At 40.3% G+C, this 14,920-nt stretch overlaps 1 protein-coding gene across 4 annotated transcripts in view; it reads right to left on the reverse strand.

The window, feature by feature from the left end:
• Nucleotides 1-14,476, reverse strand: part of SLAMF1 (signaling lymphocytic activation molecule family member 1) — a 47,583-nt gene extending 33,107 nt beyond the window's left edge. Inside the window, exon 1 of one of the 4 annotated variants that reach the window (XM_067039496.1) lies at nucleotides 14,431-14,476. Coding sequence is in view for 3 of the 4 variants with exons in the window: in XM_059067299.2 (XP_058923282.2) it covers nucleotides 2,582-2,774 (193 nt within the window). In the remaining variant the exon portion in view is untranslated. Of the gene's footprint in view, nucleotides 1-2,581; nucleotides 2,884-14,430 lie in introns of those variants that run through there. The other 3 variants (XM_059067299.2, XM_067039493.1, XM_067039501.1) reach the window with 3 other exon arrangements.
• Nucleotides 14,477-14,920: the final 444 nt, after the last annotated feature.

Genomic DNA, 14,920 nt, shown 5'->3' on the forward strand with positions numbered 1-14,920 from the left:
TTTCTCCTCCTCCCTAAACATAAGCTTATCAAGCTTCATTCATTCAGGCCTCTGGAGTCAGGCTGGGTGATTAAAGAGAAATTGCTAACTAGTCTGTGCCTCTTTTTCCTCTTTTATAAAATCATAATGTAACAATAACTACACATATCTCATAGGGTTGGTATGATAATTAAATGAATAATACATATAAAGCACTTAAACAGTGTTTGGTATACTGCAAGGATGCTGTACATACTATTATTATTCATTCAACAAACATTCATGGAAGGGCTCTCATGTATCAGATACTGTGTCAAGTGCTAGGCACAGGCTGTGGTTGTTCATTTTACTTCCCCCACATCTCACATAGTGCTAGCCACATCGCGTGTCCTTAGTAGACCATTGCTGAGTGGGATTGTTCAAAGGCAATCTATGGATAAAACCAAATAGCTTGAGGTTCTGATTTCCAGTCCAACACTGGAGACAGTGAAGGTAGTGGCATTATATCACAGTATTAAAGCTTTTGAGAGATGAAAGTGCCTAGATCTGCATCTTGGGGTACAATGGGCCAGTGAACCACAAGGTTGGGCCAAGTCTAGGAGGCCCCCACTTGTCCCTCACCTCTTCCCTCATGTGTGTGAAGGAGGTGAGGAGGACCTGAATGAAGGAATAAAAAATCCCACTGGGGTAGATTCATCCATTGCAAGAGATGCACCACTCTGGTGGGGGATGTTGATAATGGGGGAGGCTGTGCATGTGTGGAGGTAGTTGGAAATCTCTGTACCTTCTGCTCGGTTTTGCTGTGAACCCAAAACAGCTCTAAAACAATGAAGTCTATTAAAAAATGTATCATTGGGGGAAATGGAAAATTCACTTTATTGTGGGGAGGGACATGTGGACTTTTTGATTTTTACAGTTTTGACTGGGAATTGGAAGTCGAGCTCAGTAGAGATGGGAAAGGGAGTGGGTACTGATTTTACAAGAATGGGGTTTCTTGGTTGGGTGAATCTGTCATGAATGACCTGTCCCATTTGCAAAGCATTTCCGTCTGGGTTTTATTGGGGTTTCACAAAAGGGTACATATTTTAAAATAAAAACACTAAAATTTTTGTACATATTTCAGAGAAGACAAAGGCAAGGAAGGGAGACACTACCGATTGGGTAGACATGCCTGTGGGACTAGGCTGTTTCTCACTAACCAGTGACCTCCAAAGCTTTCCGTGCAGCAGCTCTCAGCAGAACCTGAAATGCCAGAGCCAGCCTGGCCAGGAGGCAAGCCAGCCCAGAGTTAGAAAAGTCCAGCTCACTGTTGAAACCCATCATGCCTGATAGTCACTAAGAAGAATTCCAAAAATGGTGGAGTCACAAATGGGGTGCACCCAGGAAAGTTTGACTCTCCCTGTGATGGCTTAAAGTGGTTCCGTTTGGCTTTCTGAGCCCTCAGTTCAATTATTGCTCTCTGAGACCTTGGGTAGCAAGAGCCATGGGTCTGCCTGATTCTGAGGAAAAGTGGGGCCAAGGAAGGGCTATTCATCTGGGAATCTGGCCAAAAACAGATCCCAAGCGCAGCCCCTCTGACAATCCTAGCATATCTCTGGGCTTCTCCTGGAAAAGTCCATAATGGATTTGCAGTCTTGAAAACCCCAAGAACAGAACATCCAGAGCCCAGGATGTCCCCCCTTCCTTAATGCCACTTCCACTCCAGACTGCTTCCCACAGTCCCAAGGCATTTAAGCAGAAAGGAGATTCTCACCTACTCCATAATGAGCCCAAAGTCTGCCCCTTGCTTGGCTTTTTCTTTCTCAAACACCTTTTCTCATAGCTCAGCTATTACTAAACAGAGAATACCAGCAAACCAGAAAGACAGGAGCAGAGCCCAGCTCCAAACACTTTGTCTTGTGTCTGGCCCTACACTGGAGCTGCCCTTACCCTGAGCATTTCCAATTTTCATTTATCACTTACTGTAACCAACCCTGGGTTCCAAAAATCCTGGCCTCTCCCCCTCTTGCTGCCTTGGAGCCTTCTCTTCCAGGAACGTAGCCACCAGTATGACCACACTGTGGCCACTATCTGTTCTCATCCAGTGCCTGGGGTTTTCACTTCTACCCTCTCTTCCCACTACAACCCTTTCATGTAGGTGGACCATGTTTTTCATTTGTCTGCTTGCGTGTGTGAGGATCCCCATCCAGGACGGGGTTGTAGGAGTAATATTCTCCCAGAGCTCCATCCCTACAGCTCATTCCCTTAGCCTGGGTCTTTGCCAGAAGGATACTCATGCAAAACCAACCACTCAGCCAGGACTTTGACTGGAGCCTCTCACCCAGAGAGGCTGGTCTAGAATGTGACCAGTGCCTTTGGCTTAGAGCTCCTGGTTTCCTTGGAAACTAGGACCGGTGGGGCTTAGCCTCAGAAGCCAGGAGCCCAGTAACTCACAATGTTCCTTCCTCTTTAAAAGAGGCAGGAAGAACTCAGAGTCAGTCTCAGAGGAAGAGGCGGCTGAAAAACAACCCGCCACCCCTGCATCTTCTCTCCATCCATGGGCTACAGCTGATTCCTGACAGGTAATCATGGGACCCAAGCCCTCAGACAGATGAGCACTTACCTGTTCTGCAGCTTAGCTCAAAAGCTAGGGAGAAAAACAGCAGGATGTTCAAGGAGAGGAGTCTCTTGGGATCCATCAGCCAGTGAGGAGAGGGAAGGGAGCCTGGTGAGGAGCCCGGCAGCTGCTCGCAGACGCCACGGCAGAGTGAGCTCTTTGTCAGGCAAGTGCTGCCTCTACTGTCTAGTTTATGCATCAGGAACCAGTAGGCTTCCTGTCTCACTGGGACTTTTTCTGCCTGTGCCTCGAGGATTGCTCATCTTCTTTCAGGCTTTAAGTCACTCTGCTGTTCCCAAGAAGTCAAAGTCAGGTGCTTAGACTGCAAGAGCCGAGAAGGGAGCTGTGTAGTCACCTCGGTCAAACCACAGCCTTGGGCAGAAATGTGCTCCCCCCCCTCCCTTTCTTAGCTGTCTTCTGGAAAGGGATGTCAAGACTCTCTGGGCGGTTCTGTCTGGTAACTCTTATTATACAAAGAAAATATATAGTCATGTCAAGCCACCCCAAATTTGGATGTGTTAGTTCAAAGTTGAACTTGGATGACTGACTTTTAATGAGCTGATGGACCTTTTACTTCTGATTTGTTCCATAATTTCAGAGAACACCCCTCCATGCAGTCAGGTCCTGGTGCTAAAGTCACAGAGAGATGGGGGTGGGCAAGGGTGGGTCAGCTGGCTGAAACCCAATTTTCCTGCTGGGTACATTGTGGTAGAATTTAGTGAGCCCTGTGCTGTGTTTGGAGGGGCCACCTTATTTTAGAATTTGTAACTAATTTTTTGTTGAGGAGAAGGGACTAGAGTTGACAGAAGAAAGATCTTGTGCTTTTCCATAAGTTAAGCTATACATATGAAACATGGGAAAGATGCTATTATTGGCTCACAAGGAAACTGAAAGGCCATTTTAACAGGTAATTTTAAAGTCCATTTTAACAGGTCAAAGGCACTTTCCAATGGGCCTCCCTAAGAGGACAAGGGTAATAAGAACTGGTGATATATGTGAAAGTGCTCTTTATTCTCATCACCCCCTCCACACACAAACACCTGACACCCAACTATCCTCCCCACAACACTACCCAGTGGTGTGCTGGAGCCAGCACGTACCAACTCATGAGAGCCAATTGTTAAATTTTCAGAAATCTTATGAGTTGGTTATTGATAAACATTACATTATTAAAAATTGAATTATATAAACTTATAATTAAATAAATTATATCAAAAACTAAGGGAATAAAAACTCATTACTTCTTAATTATTTTACATTTTACTATTCTCTATGCTCTTGAGAACATTTACATCTATTGTATCTCTGTGGTGGAAATAAAATATCAGGTCACTGTGAAATGCATAAAAAATTGAGGAAATATTTTCTAGTACTTAAAAACTATCATCTTATTCAGCATAAAGTCAGTAGTGTCGCTGAAGAGCAAGTGAGGTCACAACATATGTCTTCAAAATATCTCCACATTTATTTAACTTAAAAAAATGAACTGCAAGCAAGAATTGAGAGTGGAGTAAAATATTTAAAGTGTTGAGGAAAAAACCACCAACCTATAAATTTCTGTACCCTGTGAAATTACCCTTAAAAAGTGAAGGAGACATAAGGACTTTTTCAGACAAACAAAAATGGAGGGAATTTGTTGCCAGTGGTTCTGACTTGTAAGAAATGTTAAAAGAAATTCTTTATAGAGAAGGAAAATAATAAAGGTCAGAAACTCGGATCTACTGACATCAAAGCAAGGAAAGTTATCAGGATAAAGAAGGAAGTTACATAATGACAAAGGGGTCAATTCTCCAAGAAGACATAGCAACACTTAACATGTATGTGCCTAACAACAGAGCTTCAAATATGTGTGGCAAAAAAGTTTGAACTACAAGGAGGAAGAGATAAATCCTCTGTCATTATTGGAGATTTCAACACCCCTCTATCAGAAATAGAGGTATCCAACAGGCAGAAAATCAGTAAGGACATCATTGGACTCAATTCCACCACCAATTAACTGTATAAATGTACATCTATAGACTACTTCATCCAACGACAGCAGAACACACATTCTTCTCAAGCTCACATGGAACATTCACCAACATAGACCACCTTTTGGGCCATAAAACACACCTTAACAAATTTAAAAGAATACAAGTCATACAATTTCTGCTCTTAGACCACAATGGAATAAAACTGGAAATCAACAGAAAAAAATGGAAAACTTCAATATATGTGGAGATTAGACAACACACTTCTAAATAAGATATGTTAAAGAAGAAATCTCAAGAGAAATTTTTGAATATTTTGAACAAAATGAAAATGAAAACACTACTTATCAAAATATGTGGGATATAGCAATAGTAGTGCTTAGAAAGAAATTTATAACATTGAATGCATGTATTAGAAAAGAATAAAGGACTAAAATCAGTAATTGAAGCTTCCACTTCATCAAACTAGAAAAAGAAGAGCATATTAAATCCAAAGTTAGCAGAAGAAAAGAAATAATAAAATTAGAACAGTAAGAAATGAAACTGAAAACAGGAAATCAATAGAGAAAATCAATGAAACCAAAATGTGGTTCTCTGAAAATGTCAGCAAAATCAATAAATCTGTAGCCAGGCTAAATAAGGAAAAAAAGAGGATGCAAATTACTAATATTAGAAATGAAACAGGGGACATCACTACCAACCTCATAAACATTAAAAGGATAATAAAGAAATGCTATGAACATCTCTATGCCCACAAATTTGAAAATCTAAATGAAATGGACCAACTCCTTGAAAGACACACCTGCCAAAACTCACACAGGATGAAATAGACCATCTGAATAGGCCTACATCTATTAAATAAATTGAATCAATAATTAATTACCTTCCGAAGCAGAAAGCATCAGTTCCAGATGGGCTTACTGGTGAATTCTACCAAACATTTAATGGAAGAAATCATACCAGTTCTCTAGAATCTCTTTCAGAAGATAGAAGTAAAGGGAATTCTTCCGAACTCATTATTTTCCATATTCCCACTCACTCTAATAACAAAACCAGACAAAGACTATACAAGGAAAGAAACCCCATGGACAAATAACTCTCATGTTTATAGGCAGAAAAATCCTCAACAAAATATTAATTAGCAACTCCAATCCAACAATGTACAAAAAGAATTATATACTACAACAAAGTGGGATTTATCCCAGGTATGCAAGACTGGTTTAACATTTGAAAAACAATTAATCCATCATACCAACAGGCTAAAGAAGAAGAATCACATGATCACATTAATAGACAAAGAAAAATAATTTGACAAAACTGAAAAGTTTTTTCTTCTCTCTGCACAAATCTTTTATTTTTTTAACATCTTTATTGGAGTATAATTACTTTACATTGTTGTGTTAGTTTCTGCTTTATAACAAAGTGAATCAGCTATACGAATACATATATCCCCATATCCCCTCCCTCTTGCGTCTCCCTCCCACCCTACCTATCCCACCCCTCTAGGTGGACACAAAGCACCGAGCTGATCTCCCTGTGCTATACAGCTGCTTCCCACTAGCTATATATTTTACATTTCGTAGTGTATATATGTCCATTCCACTCTCTCACTTCGTCCAGCATACCATTCCTCCACCTCATGTCCTCAAGTCCATTCTCTACGCTTGCGTCTTTATTCCTGTCCTGCCCCTAGGTTCCTCAGAACCATTTTTTATTTATTCCATATATATGTGTTAGCATACAGTATTTGCTTTTCTCTTTCTGACTTACTTCACTCTGTATGACAGTCTCTAGGTCCATCCACCTCACTGCAAATAACTAAATTTCGTTTCTTTTTATGGATGAGTAATATTCCATTGTATATATGTGCCACATCTTCTTTATCCGTTCATCTGTCAATGGACACTTAGATTGCTTCCATGTCCTGACTATTGTAAATAGTGCTGCAACGAACATTGTGGTACATGACCCTTTTTGAATTATGGTTTTCTCAGGGTATATGCCCAGTAGTGGGATTGTGGGGTCATATGGTAGTTCTAGTTGTAGTTTTTTAAGGAACCTCCATACTGTTCTCCATAGTGGCTGTATCAATTTACATTCCCACCAACAGTGCAAGAGGGTTCCCTTTTCTCCACACCCTCTCCAGCATTTATTGTTTCTAGATATTTTGATGATGGCCATTCTGACCACTGTGAGGTGATACCTCATTGTAGATTTGATTTGCATTTCTCCAATGATTAATGATGTTGAGCATCCTTTCATGTATTTGTTGGCAATCTGTATATCTTCCTTTTTTTAAACATCGTTATTGGAGTATAACTGTTTTACAATGGTGTGTTAGTTTCTGCTTTACAACAAAGTGAATCAGTTATACGTATACATATGTTCCCATATCTCTTCCCTCTTGCATCTCCCTCCCTCCCACCCTCCCTATCCCACGTCTCTAGGTGGTCACAAAGTACCAAGCTGATCTCCCTGTGCCATGCGGCTGCTTCCCACTAGCTATCCACCCTATGTTTGGTAGTGTATATATGTCCATGCCACTCTCTCACTTCGTCACAGCTTACCCTTCCCCCTCCCCGTATCCTCAAGTCCATGCTCTAGTAGGTCTGTGTTTTATTCCCGTCCTACCCCTAGTCTCTTCATGACATTTTTTTTCTTAGATTCCATATATATGTGTTAGCATACGGTATTTGTTTTTCTTCTTCTGACTTACTTCACTCTGTATGACAGACTCCAGGTCTATCCACCTCATTACAGATAACTCAGTTTCATTTCTTTTTATGGCTGAGTAATATTCCATTGTATATATGTGCCACATCATCTTTATCCATTCATCTGTTGATGGACACTTAGGTTGCTTCCATGTCCTGGCTATCATAAATAGAACTGCAATAAACATTTTGGTACATGACTCTTTTTGAATTATGGTTTTCTCAGGGTATATGCCCAGTAGTAGGATTGCTGGGTTGTATGGTAGTTCTATTTTTAGTTTTTTAAGGAACCTCCATACTGTTCTCAATAGTGGCTATATCAATTTACATTCCCACCAGCAGTGCAAGAGTGTTCCCTTTTCTCCACATCCTCTCCAGCATTTATTGTTTGTAGATTTTTTGATGATGGCCATTCTGACTGATGTGAGATGATACCGCGTTGTAGATTTGATTTGCATTTCTCTAATGATTAGTGATGTTGAGCATATTTTCATGTGTTTGTTGGCAATCTCTATATCTTCTTTGGAGAAATGTCCATTTAAGTCTTCTGGCCATTTTTGGATTGGGTTGTTTGTTTTTTCTTATATTGCACTGCATGAGCTGCTTGTAAATTTTGGAAATTAATCCCTGTCAGTTGCTTTGTTTGCAAATATTTCTCCCATTCTGAGGGTTGTCTTTTCATCTTGTTTATGGTTTCCTTTGCAGTCCAAATGCTTTTAAGTTTCATTAGGTCCCATTTGTTTATTTTTGGTTTTATTTCCATTTCTCTAGGAGGTGGGTCAAAAAGGATCTTGCTGTGATTTATGTCATAGAGTGTTCTGCCTATGTTTTCCTCTAAGAGTTTTATAGTGTCTGGACTTACATTTAGGTATTTAATCCATTTTGACTTTATTTTTGTGTATGGTGTTAGGAAGTGTTCTAATTTCATTCTTTTACATGTAGCTGTCCAGTTTTCCCAGCATCACTTATTGAAGAGGCTGCCTTTGCTCCATTCTATATTCTTGCCTCCTTTATCAAAGATAAGGTAACCATATATGTGTGGGTTTATCTCTGTGCTTTCTATCCTATTCCATTGATCTATATTTCTGTTTTTGTGCCAGTACCACACTGTCTTGATTACTGTAGCTTTGTAGTATAGTCTGAATCAGGGAGCCTGATTCCTCTACCTCCGTTTTTCTTTCCTCAAGATTGCTTTGGCTATTCGGGGTCTTTTGTGTTTCCATACAAATTGTGAATTTTTTTGTTCTAGGTCTGTGAAAAATGCCATTGGTAGTTTGATAGGGATTGCATTGAATCTGTAGATTGCTTTGGGTAGTATAGTCATTTTCACAATGTTGATTCCTCCAGTCCAAGGACATGGTATATCTCTCCATCTGTTTGTGTCATCTTTAATTTCTTTCATCAGTGTCTTATAGTTTTCTGCATACAGGTCTTTTGTCTCCTTGGGTAGGTTTATGCCTAGATATTCTTTGCTTTGCTATGGTAAATGGGAGTGTTTCCTTAATTTCTCTTTCAGATCTTTCATCATTAGTGTATAGGAATGCCAGAAATTTCTGTGCATTAATTTTGTATCCTGTCACTTTACCAAATTCATTGATTAACTCTAGAAGTTTTCTGGTAGCATCTTTATGATTTTCTATGTATAGTATCATGTAATCTGCAAACAGTGACAGCTTTACTTCTTCTTTTCTGATTTGGACTCCTTTTATTTCTTTTTTATCTCTGTTTGCTGTGGCTAAAACTTACAAATCTATGTTGAATAATACTGGTGAGAGTGGACATCCTTGTCTTGTTCCTGATCTTAGTGGAAATGGTTTCAGTTTTTCACCATTGAAAATGATGTTGGCTGTGGGTTTGTCATATGTGGCCTTTATTATGTTGAAGTAAGTTCCCTCTATGCCTACTTTCTGGAGCGTTTTTATCATAAATGGGTGTTGAATTCTGTCAAAAGCTTTTTCTGCATCTACTGAGATTATTATATGGTTTTATCCTTCAATTTTTTAATATGGTATATCACATTGATTGATTTGCGTACACTGAGGAATCCTTGCTTTGATGGAATAAACCCCCCCCCTTGATCACGATGTATGATCCTTTTAATGTGCTGCTGGATTCTGTTTGCTAGTATTTTGTTGAGGATTTTTGCATCTATGTTCATCAGTGATATTGGCCTGTAGTTTTCTTTCTTTGAGACATCTTTGTCTGGTTTTGGTATCAGGGTGATGGTGGCCTTGTAAATTGAGTTTGGGAGTGTTCCTCTCTCTGCTATATTTTGGAAGAGTTTGAGAAGATAGGTGTTAGCTCTTCTCTAAATGTTTGATAGAATTCGCCTGTGAAGCAATCTGGTCCTGGGCTTTTGTTTGTTGCAAGATTTTTAATCACAGTTTCAATTTCAGTGATTGTGATTGGTCTGTTTATATTTTCTATTTATTCCTGGTTCAGTGCCTGAAGATTGTGCTTTTCTAAAAATTTGTCCATTTCTTCCAGGTTGTCCATACTATTGGCATATAGTTGCTTGTAGTAATCTCTCATGATCCTTTGTATTTCTACAGTGTCAGTTGTTACTTCTTTTTCATTTCTTGCTCTGTTGATTTGAGTCTTCTCCCTTTTTTTCCCGATGAGCCTGGTTAACGGTTTATCAATTTTGTTTATCTTTCAAAGAACCAGCTTTTACTTTTTTGATCTTTGCTACTGTTTCCTTCATTTCTTTTTCATTTATTTCTGGTCTCATCTTTATGATTTCTTTCCTTCTGCTAACTTTGGGGTTTTTTTGTTCTTCTTTCTCTAATTGCTTTAGGTGTAAGGTTAGGTTGTTTATTTGAGATGTTTCTTGTTTCTTCAGTTAGGATCGTATTGCTATAAACTTCCCTCTTTGAACTGTTTTCGCTGCATCCCATAGATTTTCAGCCATCGTGTTTTCATTATTTGTTTCTAGGTATTTTTTTATTTCCTCTTTGATTACTTCCGTGATGTCTTGGTTATTTATTAGTTATTGTTTAGCCTCCATGCATTTGTAATTTTTACAGTTTTCTTTTCCTGTAATTGATACCTAGTCTCATAGTATTGTGGTCAGAAAAGATACTTGATATACTTTCAATTTTCTTAAATTTACCAAGGCTTGATTTGTGACCCAAGATATGATCTATCCTGGAGAATGTTTCATGAGCACTTGAGAAGAAAGTGTATTCTGTTGTTTTTGGATGGCATGTCCTATAAATATCAATTAAGTCCATCTTGTTTAATGTATCATTTAAAGCTTGTGTTTCCTTATTTATTTTCATTTTGGTTGATCTGTCCATTGGTGAAGGTGGGTTGTTAAAGTCCCCTACAATGATTGTGTTACTGTTTATTTCCCCTCTTATGGCTGTTAGCAGTTACCTTATGTATTGAGGTGCCTCTACGTTGGGTGCATAAATATTTACAATTGTTATATCTTCTTCTTGGATTGATCCCTTGATCATTATGTAGTGTCCTTCTTTGTCTCTTGTAATAGTCTTTATTTTAAGGTGTATTTTTTCTGCTATGAGAATTGCTACTCCAGTTTTCTTTTGATTTCCTTTTGCATGGAATATCTTTTTCTATCCCCTCATTTTCATTCTGTATGTGTCCCTAGGTCTGAAGTGGGTCTCTTGTAGACAGCATATATACAGGTCCTGTTTTTGTACCATTCAGCCATTCTTTGTCTTTTGGTTGGAGCATTTAATTCATTTACACTTAAGGTAATTATCAATATGTATGTTCTTATTATCAGTTTCTTGTTTTGGGTTTGTTTTTGTAGGTCTTTTCCTTCTCTTGTGTTTCCTGCCTAGAAAAGTTCCTTTAGCATTTGTTTGTAAAGCTGGTTTGGTGGTGCTGAATTCTCTTACCTTTTGCTTCTCTGTAAAGATTTTAATATATCTGTCAAATCTGATTGAGATCCTTGCTGGGTAGAGTAATCTTGGTTTTAGGTTTTTCCCTTTCATTGGTTTAAATATGTCCTGCCAATCCCTTCTGGCTTGCAGAGTTTCTGCTGAAAGATCAGCTGTTAACCTTATGGAGATTCCCTTGTATGTTATTTGTTGCTTTTCCCTTGCTGCTTTTAATACTTTTTCTTTGTATTTAATTTTTGATAGTTTGATTAATATGTGTCTTGACATGTTTCTCCTTGGATTTATCCTGTATGGTACTCTCTGTGCTTCCTGGACTTGATTGACTATTTCCTTTCCCATAGTAGGGAGGTTTTCAACTATAATCTCTTCAAATATTTTCTCAATCCCTTTCTTTTTCTCTTCTTCTTCTGGGCCCCCTATCATTTGTATGTTGGGCATTTAATGTTGTCCCAGAAGTCTCTGAGACTGTCCTCAATTCTTTTAATTCTTTTTTCTTCTCTGCAGCAGTTATTTCTACTCTTTTTTCTTCCAGGTCACTTCTCCGTTCTTCTGCCTCAATTTTTCTGCTATTTTTTCGTTCTAGAGAGTTTTTTATTTCATTTACTGTGTTGTTCATCACTGTTTGTTTGCTCTTTAGTTCTTCTAGGTCCTTGTTAAACGTTTCTTGTAGTTTCTGCATTCTATTTCCAAGATTTTGGATCATCTTTACTATCATTACTCTGAATTCTTTTTCAGGTAGACTTCCTACTTCCTCTTCATTTGTTTGGTCAGGTGGGTTTTTACTTTGCTCCTTCACCTGCTGCGTTTTTCTGCGTCTTCTCATTTTGCTTAATTTACTGTGTATGGGGTCTCCTTTTCACAAGCTGCATGTTCATAGTTCCCATTGTTTTTGTGTCTACCCCCAGTGACTAAGGTTGGTTCACTGGATTGTATAGGCTTCCTGGTGGAGGGGACTGGTGCCTGTGTTCTGGTGGATGAGGCTGGATCTTGTCTTTCTGGTGTGCAGGACTGCATCTGGTGGTGTGTTTCGGGGTGCCTGTGACCTTGTTATGATTTTAGGCAGCCTCTCTGCTAATGGGTGTGGTTGTGTTCCTGTCTTGCTAGTCGTTTGGCAAGGGGTGTCCAGCACTGTAGCTTGCTGGTCATTGAGTGGAGCTGGGTCTTAGCATTGAGATGGAGATCTCTGGGAGAGCTCTCACTCATTGATATTACATTGCGCTGGGAGGTCTCTGGTGAACCAATGTCCTTAACTCGGCTCTCCCACCTCTAAGGCTCAGGCCTCACACACCGCTGGAGCACCAAGACCCTGTCAACCACATGGCCAGGTACGTGGGCCATTTCTTGCCTTTTGGGAAGTCTGAGGTCTTCTGCCAGTGTTCAGTAGGTGTTCTGTAAGAGCTGTTCCACATGTAGATGTATTTTTGATGTATTTGTGGGGAGGAAGGTGATCTCCTCTTCTTACTCCTCCACCATCTTGAAGGTCCTCCTGCACAAATCTAAAAGCTCTTTTTTCTCCTTTATTCTTAGAGATCACAGAAGATTAAAGTTCCACAGAACCCAGGTAGATCATTTACCAACTGAACAGTTTTTCATGATAAAAACTCTTGACCAGCTAGAAATAGTGGGGAACTTCTCAATTTCATAAAGAATATCCAGAAAATCCTACAGTTAAGCCATCAAGTTTGTGTCAATTTGTTATAGCAGCCACAGGGAACAGTTGCAGGACCTAAGAGGCAAGGTGACTAACCTGAGGTTTGCAGTTATTATACTTGGTACACCAAGCTGCTTCATCATCTATAAAGAACAGACTTTGGCAGACCAACAACAAAAGATACACAGGTGACAATGCCTTGTATTTACAAAGCCGTTTTCAAAGGCCTTCATATTCACTGCCTTATTTGATCTTTACAACAGCCCTATGAAGGAGGTAGTGCTGGTGGTAGTGAAAGGCAGGGTCTGAACCAAACTTGAGAATCTTGACTCAGGGTCAAGACCTCTTTCTCTTCCCCTGGAGTGTACTCATTTTCCCCATGAATATTCAAGAGAGTAGGAAGAGGAAAATTCTGCTAACTCAACTGCCTAAATGTCCAGGGCCTCCACATACATTATTCCATTAATCTTTGTGATAGTAAAAAGCAGGCATATTTATCACTATTTTACAGATTGAGGAACAGAGCTGCTAAATAACTTGTCTAATGGCTCATAGCCCAAAAAAATGGGAGGATTGGATGCAATCCTAATTCAATCCTAATTTGACTCCAGAGTTTGTGCTCTATCCGCTCACCATACCACTTATTACACTGGCAAGAACCTTAACGAATCTTCAAGCTTGTGTTAGCCAATAGCCCATTATCCATGGAATATTCCATCTGGCACAGAGAAATGTATAGGCAACAAGAGCATCCCAGGTGAGCACCATTTTCTGCCCCACATCTTCATCACTTGTGACAAAGCACCACTTCCTTCCCTTTGGCTATGTGGAGCCCCTCCATGAGAGCAAAGAGGACCATGTGTCTGTGGGGAAAACCTCTCCCTAAGCAATCTCAGGTGGGCTGCACAATGAGGTCATCTCCTGTTCTTAAACAAGAGAGTCTAAATATCCCCCTGAGACTTGCTTCTCTCTCTTCTGACACTTTAAGGCCTAGAATGGCAAAGTGACCTGCCTGAAGGTGCCTGGGTCTGGGCTGCCCCTGAGTATCCCATCTTCCCAGCCAATGACGGTTCTCATCATGGTCTCCGACCAGAGTTCCCTATAATATAAGCCAGCCCCACAGTGAAGGGTCACTGAGAAGCAGTCCAGACCACCTGGCCATTTGGAGCCCATGATGAGTACATTTATCTGGATAAGTTAAAGAAAATCAAAAACCAAAACCCCACAAAACCAAAATGAAAGTATAAACTTCCCCCAAACTCTGAAACATCTCCTAGGAGATCTGATTGCAGAGTCTAAAACTGGCCTGGGGAAAGCACTGGGAAAAATACCCTGGGGTCAGCCCTGCTGGGTGAGATGAGGAAGCCCATGGGGATAGGTGTCTGATATGGAGGCTGAGCAGACCAGTGTACCAAACAGCCTTGCCATGGTCTGGGGTTGTAAGGTTGAGCAGAGATGGGGGTGAAAATGAGACTATGAGGTGGCTCTCTCTCAGATCTAGGCCCAGGTTTTGTTCAGCATCTTTCCCCTGAGAATTCAGGAAGTCACCTTCCTGAGCAGATAGATGTGCCCAGGCTCAAGGAGGGGAGTTGGGGACATAGCCCAGTATGGTCTGTGATGATGCCCACTGGCAGTGCCTTCTGGACCTTACCCAATCTGTGCTAGTCAGAAAGCCCACTCCAAGGCTTTTACCAGGTTTACCACATCAGTGCCTCCTCCAGGGTTCAGATCTCGTTCAGAGCACTGGAGTCTGGAGGTTGAGAGGAGAGATTCATGAGCATCTGAAATCTGAGGATTTTCTCCCCAAACCCTTGTCACTTTCCTGATGCTCCTGCCATCCTTCCAGACCCCAGAGCCAATATGTGGAATCTCTCCCCTTCTGGGGCCTTCCTGGGACTTCACCCTGAACTTCTCATGTCCCTGCAGTCTCCACAGCTCTTTGAGAAACATTCTTGGTAGGGATGGGGGTACTTTTTAATGTCCCCCAAATTACCCTACATGGCAAGCCACGTAGTTTGCTAGCTTGCTTTCTGCTGCCATAAGCCACTTGAGAGAGGGAAATGTCCTTACCATTCCACAGCTTCTAGGAAGGAACAGTGTTTAGGGACCAGTAAACGTGACTGTTGAGTCACCAACCTCAA

Source organism: Kogia breviceps, chromosome 1 (assembly GCF_026419965.1).
Source record: "Kogia breviceps isolate mKogBre1 chromosome 1, mKogBre1 haplotype 1, whole genome shotgun sequence".
Taxonomy (NCBI): domain Eukaryota; kingdom Metazoa; phylum Chordata; class Mammalia; order Artiodactyla; family Physeteridae; genus Kogia; species Kogia breviceps.